The sequence below is a fragment of the Carassius auratus genome, chromosome 19, assembly GCF_003368295.1.
Source record: "Carassius auratus strain Wakin chromosome 19, ASM336829v1, whole genome shotgun sequence".
NCBI classification, from domain to species: Eukaryota; Metazoa; Chordata; class Actinopteri; order Cypriniformes; family Cyprinidae; genus Carassius; species Carassius auratus.
The window spans coordinates 19,442,976-19,462,280 of NC_039261.1; the positions used below are offsets into that span (position 1 = coordinate 19,442,976).

A 19,305-nucleotide genomic window follows, 5' to 3' on the forward strand; every position below is an offset into this window, starting at 1 on the left:
TCACACAGCCAAGAGTGATAAAAAATGTTTAGAATATTTTTGCATTGCACATTCATTGCATTGAGAAGAACAGGTTTACTGACTTTGAGTAAAGAAGATGCTGATCAGGATTGTGATTTGATCATCATCGCTCTTGGCAGGCATTCTTAGCATTGTTCATTACCTAAAGGCACACGTTAATCGAGCTAAACAGCTTTATGTGTCATGATTCACATAGACATCACCGAAAGGGTTGGTCTGAGCAGACTATAAATGAGCATTCAGTTTACCAGCTTTCAGTTTACATGATCCTTCAAAGTTACTTCTTTAAGAAAAGAAGTCTTTATTTCAATTACAAAAAAGGTTCTGGGGCAGGAGTTCATCCGATGGACAGTTCTCCAGATCTGAGAGATATTAATGTAGGCCGGCATACAGATCCTCTCTATCAAAGAGAAAGTGGTATCTTGGTGGCTCCTGTCCCAGGAACTACAAAAAAAAAAAAAAAAAAAAACCATGGTGAGATATTCTGCTCTGTTTGCATTAGTTTAGATCACAGAGTTTCTGCTAATGTCTCATTGTTCTGATTCTTGTTTCCATTATAGAGCTCTTCACCAGATGACTCTGACCTTAATCTACCGAGAACTGGCCAGATTCACCTGTAAGTACACTTAAGATGACACATTTTTGTATACTGTACACTGCTTTAGATGCTGCTTCATCATGTTCTTGATGTATTTATTATGTTTTAAAGCAGTGATTCTTCAGTTTTTTTGTGAATGTGATGTTTGAGGAGGAAATTAATGCAGTGCATGTGAAATGATTTAATTTATGCATAGTTTTATTGGATCAGAAACACAGATAATGTAAACGATCAGTGACTTCAGCATACTGTAATTATCAGAAGAAATTTGAAATATAGACTGCAGATAAATGGCATATTCATACCATATGTACATCTGTATACTTTAGAAATATTGTATGATTATTGTAATTATCAAGGTGACACATAGTGATGATGAGTGGATGTTTAGAAACAATCATAAATTAAATCTTATTGTGAATGATTTGACGTTACAAATTCTTTAATGATTTTTTCTGAATCATTTATATGTAATGCTGTGTTTCCACCGCAGGAACTTTACCCAGAAACTAGGGACTTTGGGCTGGTACTCGGTGTGTTTACACCGCAGGAACCAGGAACTTAATAAAGTTCGGGTAAAAAAATGCCCCTCAGAAAGTCCCTGCTGGCGAGGTGGTACTTTTTCAGAGTTCCGGAACTTTCGGGGGCGGGGCTTGGGCGCTAAACATCCTGATTGGTTGAGTTCTCGCAGTATTGTGATCTCAATCACCATTTATTCGGATCATTTTCAAAATATAACTGTTATTGTGTCATGAAATGTAATTTTTAAAGTGTTTCAGGCGAGAATGTAGTAGTTTAAACCTCTCGCGCCTATTTAAAAATGTGTTTGGCCGATCTCTGAGACGGTGAGCTCCACTCGATCAGCGGGAGCTCAGTCCTCATGTATCCGCCGAGAAGCAGCCTCTCCTGGGATAGACCTTCTGACGTGTGCTGCTGGCTCTGATGTCTCTTTAGTAGTTATCTTTGGGCTGTATTCAATTTATCTATTTGTTAAAATGAAAATAAAAAAGGCAAGTCTATATTATATTTCATTTCATTGTAATGGCTGTATATAACGTTACAGATATCCCTGAACTAAGTAAATTTCTGCAGCTGTTATTATGTTTAAATGAAAACGAAAGGAGGCAGTGGTATTTTATATCCTTTTGCGTTTTATTGTAAATATACAGAGAGGATAATTACAGTAGCCGAGGTGAGCTGACTGAAGTTATCAAGTACACTGCTGGTTGCAGAATTACCGGATTTGCGTCATCGCGGACTTCACACTCTCGAGTCAAATGCGCAAAGTCCGAACTACCGAGGATGCACGTCCAAAATGTGCGTGCTTTGTATTAAGAAACGCACGCAGACCTACGTCACCAGACTATTTGCCTAATCTTCCCGGTACTTCAGACCGCGGTGGAAACACAGAAAGCAACAGGTCTGGGGGAAAATAGTTCCTGGGGAAAAAAGTTCCTGGTACAATTGTTCCGGGTAATTTGGGTGGAAACGCGACATAATGGAACACAGCACTTTAGAAGGTGTTAATCATTTTTATGACCACTAGATAGCCACAGAATTAAATGTGTTGAAAAGCTTCAAGTAATGCACCTTTTCCGGATACTATTGTGCTGAAAGCTTCCATGGTTCAGAAGACTTCACTTCGTCATCACTACATAAGGTTGCACAAGGGTTAAAGTAAATATTTTATGTCAAAACTACACCGTAATTTCGGTTTTACAGTTATTTATTGTAACAGAGTCCACTGGACGGCAAGTTTAAGAACCCAAGGGCAGTGTTATTCCAAAAGTGATCCACAATACAAACATAATGACTTGAATTTAACAGACTTGTCTCACTGACAGCAGGTTACAACATCAATCCACGACAAGAGACAAAGGCTACATGAGGGCTATATACTGTATACACCAAACAATCAGGGTCACATGACACAGTCCAACCAATGAGAGACAGGACACATGACTAGGGGCCTATTTACACCTGGTCAATTCATGCGTTTTCTCTGATCGGATATCTATCAGAATTGTTAAAACGTTTCCATTTACACTTTGCCACATAAATGTGTCTTCGCAAAATGGATATAAATTCGTACTTTAATTCTTGCTCTGTATGCAAATTTAGCAGAGTATCGTCAGTGTCTCTGCATTTTATTCATTATCAGCTAATTTCAATATCAGAGACAGTGCGGCATCAGCACTGGAAGATAGGTTAGCCTCACTACTTTAAATGAAGATGATTGTGTGTTGAGCGTCTGCGACTTACTTTCAGTTTAATTTGTGGCTGTTTGCACGTTGGCTTGCTGAATAGATACTCAGCTAACTATCCGCGGTGATGCTTTTTGCATTGGCACTGTCATATCTGCCGTATAGCTTATAAAACACTCTCACACGTTTATTACTTTAATATTTTGGGAGGAGTAAAATTAACATATGTGGTTTCAACAACCAGATGCATTTACACTTGTCCAGTTTCATCTGTAATGCGTCGCATACCACCTCGTGAAGTGGTTTGAGAGATCGGATTTAAATGCGTCTCGAAAGCGCTTCGGAGGGGACCTGGTCTTTTCAGGATCAGATAGCTATCCAATCAGACAAAAATGCATGGAGTGACCAGGCGTAAAGCCCCTAAGACAACCAATGAGAACATGACACATACATTACACCAGGCAGCAATACATGAGGATCAAGGGAATCACGTGACTAGACAAAATAAAAATTAATAAATAACTAATAACTTTTTTGGAATGTGTAGCTCTCATGAAATCCAAAATGAGCCAATATTTGGCATGACATTTCAAAATATTTCACTTTCAACATTTGATATGTTGTAAAATATAAGTTTATGACATTTGTAAATTACTCCATTCCTTTTTTACTCACAATTTCTACAGTGTCCCAACTTTTTTGGAATCGGGTTTGTATTTTAATATATTTTCTGTATGTTTCGGTGTAACTTTAAATAAAAAGTAACACCTATGGTTATTTTGGCTTGTATTTTTTAGTGATGGAGGACCTCGGCGCACCTCACCGGACGACGACCATCATAATCTGTGCTTGGGCTGGATGGGAAGATGTGGAGATTACAAAAATAAACTAGTAACCTCGAAACGTATAATTCAGAAACTAACTTCAGAAACTGATTTTATCAAAAAATATTATTTAGATAATTATTATAATCACATCTTTAATAAGGTTTTAAATAACCTTAAGATTGATCTTGATCAATCAAATCAGTTTGCTTTTATAATTTTTATTAAAAAGGACGGCATATTGGATAACAAAAATCCAAAAGTGTATTATCCAGATGGTAAAAAACATAGTGAAGATGATATATTTGCTCTACTAAAAGACATTCTTGATAAAAATGATTGTCTGTATAAGGAGGCACTGATGTTTTCTTTGAATAGTCCCTGTTTAGCAAGGCGCAAATCTGAGTCTTGCTCGGCTCAAGCTATTGATATAGCACAGGAGCTATATAAAAAGCATGGAATGAAAATGATTATTGGCTTTTATAAACCCTGGGGCATTAATGGCTCATATGAGCATATTTTACCCTATAAGCCTCTTAAAGATTGCACTTACACTTTTAAGTCCCAAACACTGGGAAGTATTGATATAATTATCTCTAACATGACAACCAAAAAAAAAAAATGGAAAAAGAATTATTAGAAACTATTTACAAAAACATTACTCAAAATGTACAAAACAAAGCATTTTCAATTGTTAATATAGTTAAACCAGAATATAATCTTGAGAAATATTGGTCAGAAATAAAAAATCCCCCCCAAAAAGAAAAGCTTGATCAAATTGTATCCCATTTATTTGAAAATCCAACATTAAATAAAACATTTGATGATTTCAAAAATCATGGTTTGAAAATATTTGACAAATTTATGAAAGATATATGTCATCTTTTAATTTGTAACGATTCAAATTTATCTGATTGTTTAATTGATGATTATGATGCAAATTTATTATATTTTTTAAATCATTATTTTTATTTATATCAGAATATTTTCTTTCCTTGGTGGGCTAAGAAAGTGGAAGATGCATCCAGCAAGTTTTTACATAAGGAAATCAGTTGCTTTCTACAAGAAGTTGCTGTTTATTTTTTCCTTAATGGCATAAAAAAAATTGAACATTATTTTGTTATTGGTTATGTCAAAGTAATCTAATGTGAACATTCAAATAAACATGCAGTTTTGTGCAGTATTTTTCTTTAATGTGATTTGTCTGTTAATGAAAATGATTCGTTAGAGGTCAGAAAAGCAGTGTTTTGTCTCTTAGTGGGGGAGCATGATATTGTGCTATTTATTAAAAAGCAGCATTCATTTTAGTTCAACGATTCAATGTTTCCTGAAAGAACATCAAACAGCATTGCAAACAAATGTGGTTGGAACTACAGCTCTCGACCGGTGGTTAGAAGAGTTTCTTGTTAGTGAAACATGTAAAATAAATGTTGTTATTATACAATAAGCAAGCTAACATGCAGCACAACATTTGGCTGATGAAAAAAAAGAAACTGATTTGGTGTGGCAAATCTCACTTTCAGGTAGGCAAGAGGCAGAAAGCCTTTTAAATATTTGTTTCTTGTCAGAAATGGTAGTCATACAGATCAGCTCCAGATGTGATAAAGGAAATGTCTTAAAAAATATCTCAATATATGTGTCCATTTAAGGAATCGAACTATGTCCCCTTGATGCGTTTCTAAGTATGTAATGCAAATTGTTTTCTAAGAAGCTAGGATGTAAGGTCTCTAAAGTAACATGTCTTGTCTCACACCCAGCTACACACACACACACACACACATTCCATACATTCCCTGTTGTTCTTTTAGCACATCAAAATAACTCAAGCATACTGATGAAGCATTCAGAGGGGTTAAAGAACACTTTTAAGTAAAGTAAAGCAAATAATACCAATTATAATGAAATTTCCTTCACACTGATCAAGAACCTCATTGGTCTGTTAACCTGCACCTGGACGCCCGCGTCCTCAACACCCCTCAATGTTTACGAATAGATTAAATCGAACGGGACAAATTTAATCTTGGCAAACTAAATATCATTGTAAAGATCTAAGCCTCAAGCATCGACGACAGATCGCTGTTTTTAAATGGAAAGCTTATAAAGAATGTATAGTATATCTATGTATTTGCTAGATTCGTTTAAGCAGTACACATCAAAACATTAAAAATGAAAAGGCAGTACATACGTTGTAATATGGATGATAATTCCTTTGTTTTACATTTCAGTTCTTCAGTGACAGAACTGTTTGTGTCCGTTATGGAATAACTCACGCTCAGAAAACTATGTCTTGGTAGTAAAAAAAAAAAAAAAAAAACGGCATGGCCTCTGACGGAGGCGGAACTTAGCGATCGCCTTTTTCTTCATTTGTTTCATTTTTCAACAGTTTTCAGATATGTGTTAGTGTGTTTTATGTTGAATGTGCCTGTATCTGCATGATTACCATCTGTCTGGGTGCAAATCAGCTCGCTATTACTGTGTTATCACAGCTATCAGTTTGAATAGAGAGTGACTGGCATACAAAGTTAAATCTTTCTTATTTCTCTTACTCAAATTATTCTTATGGTATTTTTCTTGTGCTCAAATAAATCACTTATATGATGTCTAAGTTTCTGTCTAGTGTTTTATAATTGAAAAAACTATTTATTTTGCTGAGGCTTGAACTAATGATAAGATGTGTGTAATTTGTCCTTTGGCCAAACCAACAAAAATGCATGAATTGTGTAGTATAGGATCGTAAAAAAAAAAGCCCTGCTAAGATTAGAAACACGGAAAGCAAGCGGCCCTGATGATAGCTTCTCAAGAATCACGCACCAGTTATAGCACATCTGATCAGTTCCTCATATCAAGGGCATTCTACCAGCTGCATGGAGAGAAGCAGATGTAAGTCCAGTCCCAAAGCTTGCCCCGACCAAATGAAAAATCTGACTGGAAACCAATGTTCTTTAATGGCGGATGTATGTCTACTTTTGAGCTGCATTCGTGACCTGGAGGTGAGGCCCAGCTGAGAGAGCGGAGAGCCGCACTGGAATCGTCTACTCCGTGTGTTTCTCTGCTTTTTTACCCTAATAAAAGTAATAGGGGCATTAAATAGTTCATAAAAAAACTTTGGACCCACTTTATATAAAGTGGCCTTAACTACTATGTACTTACATTTTAATTAATAATTTAGTACAATACACTTATTGTGTACATACATTTTTTATATTGTACTTATATTTAAAAAAAAACAAAACTACATGTAATTACATCTGTATTTAATTTCTGTAATATCTGTATTTAATTTCTGTAATTACATTTATAATTACACTGTTGACCCACACTTTACACCTTAACCCACCCTTAAACTTACCCATACCTCCAACCCTCTCCCTAACCTTACCCCTATCCCACCTCAATAGCAGCAAAAGTGTTTTACAATACAATATGAACACAATAAGTACATTGTGCTTATTTTTTATGTAAGTACATAGTAGTTAAGGCCACCTAATATAAAGTGGGACCAAAACTTTTATTCTAATGCTCATTATTAGCGTTAGCCACATTTATGCTAGCGATTAACTACTCTACAATCCAACATTCAAATTAAAATATTTAATAATGTTCATAACAGAAGCAGTGTTTGAGTAAAAGTACAGATACGTATAATAAAATATTACTCCAGTAAAAGTACTCCTTTTTAAATTTTACTCAAGTGAAAGTACAAAAGTGCTCAATCTTTTATGTGCTTAAAGTGGTTATATGATGCTTTTTTAAAGATCATTATTTTGTGTATTTGGTGTAACAGAATATGTTGACATGCTTTGATGTTCAGAAACACATTATTGTTCAAATACTGTACATTATTGTAGATCCTCTATGCCCCGTCTCTTTCTCAAACACCTTGTTTTCTACGAAGTCCCTCCTTCTTACAAGCACAGTCTGCTCTCATTGGCCAACTGACCCAGTGCACTGTGATTGGTCGGTTTGACAGATACTCAATATTCAATGATTCAAGAAAACCTGATTGGGACATCCCTAATATTTTTGTAATAAAAAGAGGTATAAAAAGAGTTAATAATTGCAGTCAAGCTTTGGGGTGTTGATCGACTCTATCTACGTTTTTATTTAAAGTTATAATGTATTGCTATATGTTGCATCTTGCTTCTGTTTTGACTGACAAACTGGCATTCTGACAACACAGGCATCATGCTTTCTAACCATATCTCAGTTTTATATATATATACATAGAAAGTGTGTCAAATGTATACAGCCACACACTCACACATACATACATACATATATATTACATTTGCTCTCTGCAAACTTCAATGTACTTGAATTGTGCATTAAACATTAAGAATATACAAGTATCAGATCAGGATTTGAGTGCTACAGAGCCAGGAAGGAAGATCGGGCTGTTGATGTTTATCTGCCATTCTCCCTCCGTCATCACAGCGTGTGTGTACGTGTTGATGAGGAATCCTGTCTCTACAAACAGGGTGTGCAGAGGTATGCAAACCTTTGGAGCGTTTTGTTCAGAGTAACAGGTGTGTCATGTGTACGTTTCACTTTATAGGAAACAGAAATGTTCTGCATATCTGTGGCCTCCTGAGAAACACGAGAACACCAGTACAGTTTAGACACACAGAAGGTCGGCTCGTTTTTCGGTGTGTAAGGTAATTCACCTGTCTACGAAACCACGCTGTTGTAGCACATGTAGATCGAGAGCTGGCATTATCTCTATCTGATAACCATGGACTTCCCATGAAAGACATCATCCTGATGGCAGTATATGTCTCTGAATCCCAATATATGCTTCCATGTCAACAGTACATTCACACATATGCTAGTCACCCATCTGCTCCATCCCCATACCATGACAGATGTTTGCTTTTGCATCTTGTTGCTGATGAGAGTCTGGATGCTCCCTTTGGTCTTTGGGACTGAGAACGTGAAATCCCAGGGACTCATCTGAGCACAGCACACATTTCCACCATCTCCACCAACCACCATCAATGATGTGAAGCTTTCTCCTAGAGTAACAGAGGCTGAAGTGACTCTATTTAACCCCGGAGCATGATGGTTTCTCATGCAATGCATTCTGAGGCTAAATAGGTCTCACACATTCACCTGAGGTGTCCTGCCTTGTCCTACACAGACTGAGATTTCTCTGGATTCCCAGAAACTTTTCACAGTATTACGAATGGTGACCTTCACTTTTTTGCCTGAATGTTGAGAATTCTGGTCAGTGAGAACATTGGACATCTTTTCTTTGTAAGATCTTGTCTTGTTGAGGACCTGGTCAGTTCTGATGTTTGGAGTGGACCACACTGAGCCAAGCCCAAAGCTAGTGTCCCTCTCTGAAGTAAAAGTGTGCTGACCGAACACGGCTGGTATCTACTGAAGTAGAGCATACAAAAACTGGGCTGAAATTTAGAAATATTGTGTGTATCCTTGTACTGTATGCTCTGTAACTATATGGTGATAGTGTACTCTATAACAAGTATAATACATGATCATCCACCGGTGGCGATGGGTGCAGATGTATTTAAGCTTACCATGCTTTTGGGAAACGTCCAGAACGGTAGGAAAGACTCTTTAATCTAGATTTAAAGTTAATTTCTCTGACGATTATACTGGTCAGGGATAAAATGATGAAAAAGACTTTAATCCCTAAACCAGTCTCTTATGTCAGCAGGTTATGATAGTGTTATCTTCATCATCATCTTCATCTTCATCAGTCAGAGAGGAATGTGTGTGTTTGTCAAGCCATCACAGGTATGATGTGTTTCTGTTTCTGTAAAGCAACGCCCTGATTCTCCTAAACATATTACACAGATGATGATGATGGTGATGATGATGATGATGATGGAAAGAATCAGGTTTCATCAGTTTTGAGGAAAACACAAACTCACGAGTGGTGACAGGTTTGATTCTTCGGTCGAGTAGTTCCTCTCAAACTATTGTGGGCTTTCTCTGGAGAGTCACTGTAACGCTGAAGACCCTATAAAAACATGCTCACAGCAGCCTGTCTTTTGATTGGTTAAAATACCAAAAAATGCCACAGATTCTCTCCATCATCATTAGCCAAACATGTTTAGAGGAACAGGAGTGTCACGCAAGAATTTCATTTGATAGGAAACAGAAACACACAGTATTCAGGCGTAGTCTTGAGAAACACATTACAACACAACTGCTGCAGGTTTGCTGATGTAGATTAACATTAAATCATGTTCTGAGAAAAATTACCTAAATTATTTGATGTTTAAAGCAAGAAAAAATGCCATTGGGCTCAGAAAAGTGATCTTGTTTCCCTTTGAATTCAGATAATATTTTGCATCCCCATTGGCAGATTTATTTCTTGTTTTAAATTATAAAACATATTGGAGAAAACTATGTTTTCATCGACTGATATCAGCATCACATGAATGAGTTCATGATTTCTTTATAACCGATCAAACCTGACGATCAGCACAGATTCTTCACATCATCATCATCAGTGAAAGATGTTCAGAGTAACATGTGTGTCGTGTGTGAGTTTCACTTTATAGGAAACAGAAACGCTCAGCTTCTCTGTGGTCTCTGGAGAAACACGAGAAACCATGAGCTTTATCTTTGGATATGAAGCAAGTTAACTGGACGGGCAGCTGTTCTTGGCATCATTCAGTTCCTGAGGCACATGACTACATATTTGATAGTCGAGATGAACAGCATTTTATGTGTCACCATCATCCACTGAACTGGTTTCAGAAATTCCTCACATTGAAGAGTCGGGCCTATAAAAGAGCAATCACGACAAAATGAACACATTCTGGGGCAGGAGCACCACCACAATTAATCTGACAATCTCGACAGTCACTCAAAGACGAAACAAACCACAATACCATCAAACAGAAGATTTCTACAGATAACTGGAAGACAAAACTCATCTCAACACATCAACAAGAAGATCCAGACTGACCTCGAGACTGTCGAAGGTCAGACGTTCACCTCGGTGTCTCCTGCCCCAGGATCAGATCGGGATAATGAAGGTGAGTTATTCTGCTCTGACTCAGTTAGTTTGGAGTTCCTTGCTTTGGTCTTTAAATGTCTTCTTACTATGTTTCTCTACTATCATTTTTAAATCATTATTATTATTAATAATAGTTAAAAAATGTTATAATGTGAAGTGTATATAATGTTTAAATGCTATATTTTAAATGTTTAAAACCCACACACACACACACACACACACACACACACACACACACAGACACACAGACACTCAGACACACACACACACACACACACACACACACAGACACACAGACACTCAGACACACACACACACACACACACACACACACACACACCCACACACACCCACACACCCACACACACACACTCTCTCACACACACACAGACACACAGCGGTTAAACTTTAAAGGGTGTGGCCTAATCACAACCAAACAAACCGAAAATGTAGTGCATGTGAGAATTTTGCCCTTTAGAAATACTTAACTTTTCAAATACTTAAATACAGTACTGTTTTTCTGCTCTATCTATGGTTTACATTAGGGTAAAAAATAAAAAAACATACTAACAATTGGTTTTGATTCTCCTTTTTCATTATAGAATAGAAGAAAGCAAGCTGAGGTCAAAAGACGGCGAGATTTCAGACGGTAAGAAATGATTTATGTACACAATAAACAGATTCTGATCACCTTCACTGCTTCAGAGGCAGACGTCTTTCCATGTTTCTAGAAAAATACAAATTTAAGTATTTCTTCAAAATATAGAGTTTTGTCTTTTAAGTGAACGGATTATGTATAATTTTCACGCATCGGCATTAAACGAGCAACCAGTACAGTTTTATTGCTTGTGGAAGGTATGTTTGTGACTGTCAATAAGAGCTTTTAACGCAGTCTGTTTAACAAATAAATGAAGATTGCAGCCTGGTGAATATTAAACGTAATTAAAGAGATAACGTGATCAGATTAAAGAAGGTGAAACACATAAATGCTAGGTCCAGGACTCTCTTTGTCTGTTCTACACTGTTATTAATTGTGTGAAATGAATAATATAATCTACAGTCACTAGTTATTAATCTGGTTTCCCTCTGGATGTTTTATCAGAGCGATGGAGGTTTCGCAGGATGAAGATGAAGAGATGTGGATACACAGAGATAAAAACGCCATCATCAGCATTACTGATTTAATGACAGGAAGACATATGTTGAAAAAGTAGTTAATCGGATTTATTCAAATTCTCCTCCTTATTTGAATAATTTTTTTCCAAAAAATATATTTGTTCCTGTCAATCAAACTCTGTCTGCTAAAATGTCATATTTAATAAGGCACTTTAAAATCTATGGAATGGTTGATTTACACAATCAGTTCGCATTTACAGTGATTGAACTTATAAAAGGAGAACCTATATTAATCGGACCCTTTAAGCCAAAAAACATTTATCAGAATGGAAAATATTCTGAGACACATCATACTGAACATCAATGCATACAACCTCTAAAAGAGTATATTAAAGAGAATAAGAGTATGATAAAAGCTATTTACATGTTTACCAAATTTAGCCCCTGTTTAGCTATAAAAGGCCATTGTGATCCTTGTATGAAAATGTTAGCTAATTTCTCTGAAGAAATTATTAATAAATATAACATAGATCTTTACATCAGCTTTCAGGACATGTATGGTGCGTCAGGGAATATAGTTCAAGAGCTGAAGGGTGTGAGTAGATCCAAATATCCTTTGATTGAAAAAAAAGTATTGGAGTTAAAAGAAATGTTGAACAAAAAACTCAAAATATCAAAATATCCAGGGAAGATTTTCCAGGAAAACCAAAGAATACACACAAATAAAAGCATCAAAAGCTTTCTTAAAGAAAAAATTGTTAAATGTAACTTAATGAAGTGGAAAGATGTGAGCTACATTTTAAAAGTCATTTCAGCTAAATTTCCAGGTAAATCAATGACATTCAATGAATTCAAGAGCTATGGAGAAGGACAGGCAGATGGGATAAAAAAACAGCTAAAAAACTCGAATATTAGTGAAGAAATTACTCAAATAATATGTGATATTTTTTATTCTAAGTGGAGTCATTTAGTTTATGAAGAATATGAGGAGTTTATATACCAGAATCTCAGTGATTATATTAACACCTTTGCTGTTGCATTCGCTTATAAAGACATAAAAGCCACCACAAACCGTTTTAATCTGGAAAGAGTTGATTTAACTTTTTAGAAAGAACTCCAGATGCATTATGTTGGTTTCTGCATGTCTTTCTTGTTTTTCCTGGATCATTTAGCTTAGACTCCATGATCTGTCAGTTTTAATCTGTTTCTGTCCTCTTCTCATAAATTGATTTATTTGAGTATTTCTCTGTAATCATCTCCGTAAAGAGATGATGAGACAATGTCAGGCTGCTGATTCTCTGTCTTAACACCTGTTAAACACAGCTGCATTTGTTCAATAAATCAGCTTGCTTTCACTCTGTCTCCTGCTTTATGTTTTTGGCTTCATGAGAGGGAGTCTCTAATGAGAAGAGAGACCCTTTACAAACAGATAATCTGGACTAATGTGATGTATATGACTGATACAGGTCCTGATGGGTGTAAGTGAAGGCCTGAAGAAGTGCAAGTCAACTGAAAAGAGTCAATTCTGAGAAAGAACAAATAATCAGCAATTAAAACAGAAGTGAGAGTTCAGAGAAGAATGATTTTAAGTGTGTATGATGGTGAAAGATGCATCGCTGCTCAAAGAGATGTGTCATATTGGTTCATTTGAGGGAATTTGTTAATTACAGAGCATGATTTATTTCTAGTATGACTTCATGAATGACTCTCTCTGAATCCGTCAGTGTGTTTTAGATTCATTAACGTCCGCTGACTGCACCATTCATCTTTATGTTGTAACAGCAGGTCAGTCTGACATTTACATTTACACAGATGCATTTTCATCCATTTTTCCTTCCATTTGCATTGAAGGTACACATTATCATGGATTTCTGGTAATCGAAACCAGAGATCTCAGTGTTGCTAGAGCAGTGGATAATTGTTTATTGTGTGATTTATTAAAATAGCATTAAATTAAAAACAGAAAACATTATCCATGAGATGGATAATTGCAAAGGCATCTTACTATCCACACACAACATCTGTAGATCAAGTGGCACACAAGCTTTTATTGATTCACTTGAACTGAGACTTTTGTTCCACTCTTTTAGCCTCACACCCACACACTAATAACTCTGATCCACATAAAAACCAGCTGTTGCTTCACCAGATGACAGTCTCCATCTCTGATCCTACAGATAAGCACATTATTATCACCCTGATACGTGAATCTCTGTTCAGTGGGTTTAGGTGTTTACATGCAACAAGTTTTCCATTAAAAAAAGCTTATTTCAGGAGTGGGAATCAGGATTTGGAGAATCAAAACACTGTCTTAAACTGAATCAGGCAATCAGACTTTGGTGTTTATGTGACTCTGTACTAATCTGAATATTGGCAAATTATGAATAAATTCTGAATACTGATGTGCATGGCTGTAAATGAAACTTACACCTGAAAATCATCTTTGATTACAAGGATTAAGATTCAGTAATGAACCCTCCTCACCAGCCGAGGTCCGGACAATTATATATATATATATATATATATATATATATATATATATATATATATATATATATATATATATATATATATACAGTTAGAGTAAATCCTTACGGAAATTAAACATGGTTTTATTGTGGTAAAAATGTTTTTTTTTGCATATTGATTAATATTTGTATAACTACAAAAACCATGATTAAACTATGGTTAGTGCAGCAAAACCCAGGTTAGTTTGGGGTTATAGTGGGTTAACTATAGTAACATGATTTTTTTTGTTTAATTTGTCGTAAAACCAGGGAACATACACACAGGGCTATTTGATTTTATTTAGTGCAAATATCCAGTTTTATCAGATAAGTAATAAACAACATGATATGTGGCCTAGTAATGTTAACTATATTTTAATCAAAACATAAAACATTATTTACCCCGTTTACGTCAGCCATGTCATTACACATTTTCCCTTTGTGTTACGACTACTTGATTTCTTTGTAACGTATTTTGCAATTTGCTGTTTGATGCTGATTTTTGTATGATAATATTCTGATGCTTGTAATGTAAATCAGTCAGATCAATGAGACACATGGATCACGGGTGCTTGGAACGGTTTTATAAATTATTTATTTAAATGTTATTGACTTTGAATAATCAAATGCTGCCGAAACTGTACTTTTAGTGCGTGGCAGAGCAGCCAGAAAGTATATACAGAAAGTATTTTACATCACTGTTTGAGAACTCGTTGCTATTGTGAATTTAATCCTAATAATAAAATTAATTTTAAATAAAATTAAAAGAACATTTTGCCATACGACAGTCTCTAATCCTGTGACTTTGAGACATTTATAAGTAGCATCAGTATAATTTAATTCTGTATTTGAGTATCTCAACATTGTAGCAAAGTGCTCACAGTTGCTTGTTGCCACATTATATGAAAATCCCCTTCCCACAAGGCTTTCTGCTTCCTGTAGAATATCTTCAATGGGACGTGGCTCATGTTTGTTATCTAGTTGATTGTTGATTTGGTATTCTTCATTGCCAGCCACATTCTCAAGGTTTTCTTTATTCATTGTGTCTCCAGTGCTAGAATACACCGCTACAGAGAAAGAAATGACCGATGGAACTGACTGACTCAAATGGAAAGTTTCAGATTCAATACAAGTTTAGCTCTAGGGGTGTAACGATACGCGTATTCGTATTGAACCGTTCGGTATGAGGCTTTCGGTTCGGTACGCGGTACGCATTATGTATACCGAACGGTTCGTTGGACTAATTAATTATATTTGAAAAAAAAAAAGAGAAATATAATGATATGCGTTCAACAAGGTAGCCCAATAACCCAAACGACGTAACAGTCAACGCCCCTGACACTCCCGAAGAAGAAAAAAACACCAACTTATATGTTTATGTTAGGATACTCAGCAGGCGCTCGCTCACTCAGTACGCGCTGAAGGCTCGTTGCAAAATAGCCAATGCGTTTAACAGACTAGAAATGAGAAGATCCTCCAATAACCAACAGGTCTGGTGTTTGGGTGCACTTTGGATTCCCTTTAAGCTATAATGGTGATGGCAAGAGAGTGGTGGATAAAAAAACAACGGTATGTTGCATCTGCAACATGACAGGGTACACCAGCGGGAATACAAAAAAAAAAAAAAAAAACACCAGCGGATCCTTGAAACATGTCAACTCATTTACGCTGACATCACCTTAGTGTACAGTATATGGGAAAAGACGAAAAAAAGGAGAAACATGCACGCAACAAACTATCCCTGCAGCATTTAGACACCGGTATTATAGCTTACAGGGAATCCAAAGTGCACCCAAACACCAGACCTGTTGGTTATTTTAGGATCTTATATTTCTGGTCTGTTAAATGCATTAGACATTTTGCAATGAGCCTTCAGCGCGTGCTGAGTGAGCGAGCGCCTTAGGGGCCGTTCACATATCGCTCCTAAAAACGCGTGGAAAACGCTAAGCGCGTCTTTCTCCTCCTTTGCAAAGCGCTCGGGCAGAAGCGCTCATGAGGCGTCTGTCTTTGCTAAGCAACAATGACGTGCTCTCTCCATGAGACGCGGAAATTTCAGCGAAGGATAAATTGATTTGCAGCTCTAAAAATCGCTTGCAGTAGCTCTGCTACTAAATTTATTTCAAAATTGCAATCCATATACAACTATGATCAGCTGTTCCTTCATCTTGGCTGAGTTTTCAACGTTGTTATGGGAAAGGATGAAGCTGATTGGTTAGTTCTTGTCACATGACCCGCGGTGCGCTTGCGGCATTCTGAAAAGTTTAGATGTTTTTACATTTTGCTGTATCTAAAACGTACCGAACCGAACCGTGACATCAGTGTATCGTATCGAACCGAACCGTGAATTTTGTGAACCGTTACACCCCTAAAGCCATGAAAACAAACAAATAAAAACTGGTGAATCACATATCCATATCCAACATAAATCACCCAGTGTTTATATAGCCCTCTGGAGATTTCAATGATTCAATGGTTCTCTATTCTATAGTGACGTGACATTCAGCCAAGTATGGTGACCCATACTCAGAATTCATGCTCTGCATTTAACACACAGTGTGAGATTGGTGTTGAATCAAGCTCCTCTTATCAAAGCATTGAATCTTTCACTATTCAGGGTCACCCCTACAGACTACAGTGGAAGATTAAACTCTAAACTGTCTCCACACCACAGCGATTCACTCCACAAGTCCTGTTCAGAAGTACATCTGTTTCTCAGATGTAGTTTGCTTATGTCTGTAAAATGTTTTTGAGGCAGGTACTGTAAATGTCTGTGGAATATGAAACCCTGAACTGTGAGTTTGTCCCTATAGACCAATCCATCTTGTGTGGTTTGTGTGTCAGAAAAGTCTGACTCTCACAGTACCTGTCTTTTGGTTAGTTTTCAACAGGTATTAAGAAGAAATGTGTTGTTGAGGAGAAGTGTGCTATTACTGAATGAACAGACTTTCAGTGGAGGACAATAAAGCCTTACAGATCCTCTTCATCATCATTGGTCAAATATGTTTAGAGGAATAGGAGTGTTGTGCAAGAGATTCACTTTATTGGAAAGACAAAACACACATCATACTTGCGGCGCCTGGAGAAACACATACACATTTATTAAATAAATGATTTCGATTTAGTTAGAGTAGATTAACAATTAGAAATATTTAGACATTTATGCACTATTTAAATTATGTTTTTCCTTTCTGTGTTTATTACTTCTTTTTATATGTTATGTAAATGTCCAGAGAACATGTAAAAAATGTTCCCCAGATGATTGCAAATTGATAAAATGGATAAAATGTTCCATTGATTTTCTATAACATTTTCTATAATCAAGAAAAAAAAATGCTTTTATAACATTTAAAAACTGGAGAGAATATTCAGAAATGACATTTTCATAAAATCATTCAAACATTCTTACAGCATTTTTTGTTGACTGTGGAAATGTAATTTCATGGGTTTGCATTCAAAAGAATGTGAACTGGCTAAATGACTTGACTTTAACTTGAGTTCTGGTACAAATGTCACACAAAAATACTAGGCTATAGGCTCATATTAGATTAGATTAGATTCAACTTTATTGTCATTATGCAGATTACAAGTAAAGATCTAATGAAATGCAGTAAGCATCTGACCAGAAGTGCAAGAAAATAGTGTTTTTTATACATAAAAGTGCAGAGTAAGAGAAGCTATGATATACAGAATGTACAGTGGAGCTGCTGTATACAGTATTGATCAGAGTATATACAGATTATAAATAGGAATACAATGATATTATATGCACATTATAAACAGCAGCAATGTGAGAACAGTGGTAATAAATACAGTTGGATGAGCGTACAATAGTATTGTCAAACAATGTATTCTATGCAAAAATATCGGTAGTGCAATAATATTTTTATTGAAATAGTTTACTGTGCTTTGTACAGTAACAATGTTAGACAGTTTAAAGTGTAATAAATTGAACAATGTGTAGTCTGTGCAAAATATGAATAGTGCAATACATGTAAAGTACTGTGACCGGTGCAGTAAAAGAGCAGGTGCAGGTTAGATTGGTGTTGTGGCATTCAGGAGTGTCACAGCCTCAGGAAAGAAGCTCTTCCTGAGTCTACTAGAGAGTGTAGACACCTGTAACACCTGCCGGATGAAAGGAGGGTGAAGAGTCCATGGTTAGGGTGAGAGGCATCCCTGATGATGTTTCTTGCCCTGCTCAGACAGCACTTGTGATAGATGTTCTCGATGGAAGTTAACTGGGTACCTGGAGCAGGGGCGGAGCGGGGGGGTGGCTAATGGGGCTTAAGCCCCGAATGTTTTGTCAAAAGCCCCGAATCTTTTAGCTTTTTTAAAATAACTTCAACTTTGTTTCATTTCCTCTCAGTCTCTCAGACTGGAGCGGCAAAAAAAAAGAAACAAAAGCTCTATTACTGTGCGTTGTGGCGGACGGTAAAGCATCACGCATCACTTCGCTTGTTTGCCAACTGCTGATAAAAACTAACGAAGAAGAATATAAATCATCTTCTTCGTCGTTGTCATTAGGGGCTGGTGGGCTTTTTATTTCACCGCCGTCGCAGCGAGCTCACTGACTAACCGCCTGAAATTAACATTATGGACATAACAATTTTTTTTAAAAGGAACTCGTAACAGCAAACCTCACCGGCCAGAGAGAGATTCAAAAGCAATATATCCCAATGTATCAAATGCTAAGTTATTTCAGGGCATGTTTTACAACTGTTCTCGGCACATTAGTGGGATAAGAAGATAGATTAATTGAGAAATATAGCTGGAGAACAATTAAATACAAAATAGTTTGTAGGCTCTACTGGGTGAATATTTTTTTTTCTGAGTAACCATCATTTTCCCAGATAGTGTATAGATTTTTAGGCATTCTGTTATCTCAAACAGCCTGAAAAATAGTGCATTTAGCTGACATAAATGGGGGGAAAAAATCTCCCCTGCGGAGTACACCCCTGCAGCCCCCTAGGTTTGGGCTAAGCCCCGAATGTTTACATCTTCTGGCTCCGCCCCTGACCTGGAGTGCTTTGCGGTCAGATGCAGAGCT

The 19,305-nt window shown here is 36.5% G+C and overlaps 1 protein-coding gene and 1 long non-coding RNA gene across 2 annotated transcripts; one reads left to right on the plus strand and one right to left on the minus strand.

The window, feature by feature from the left end:
- Positions 1-296: 296 nt before the first annotated feature.
- On the plus strand, positions 297-3,741 carry LOC113120279 (uncharacterized). The gene is made up of 3 exons (XR_003294570.1): positions 297-495; positions 582-637; positions 3,621-3,741. It is a non-coding gene; the product is annotated as an uncharacterized LOC113120279 (long non-coding RNA).
- A 9,532-nt stretch (positions 3,742-13,273) lies between these two features.
- On the minus strand, positions 13,274-16,724 carry LOC113120199 (HRAS-like suppressor 3; the record flags this gene model as incomplete). The annotated part of the gene is made up of 3 exons (XM_026290137.1): positions 13,274-13,279; positions 15,045-15,363; positions 16,657-16,724. Coding segments are annotated over 3 exons (393 nt in total), but the record flags the coding sequence as incomplete, so codon positions are not given.
- Positions 16,725-19,305: the final 2,581 nt, after the last annotated feature.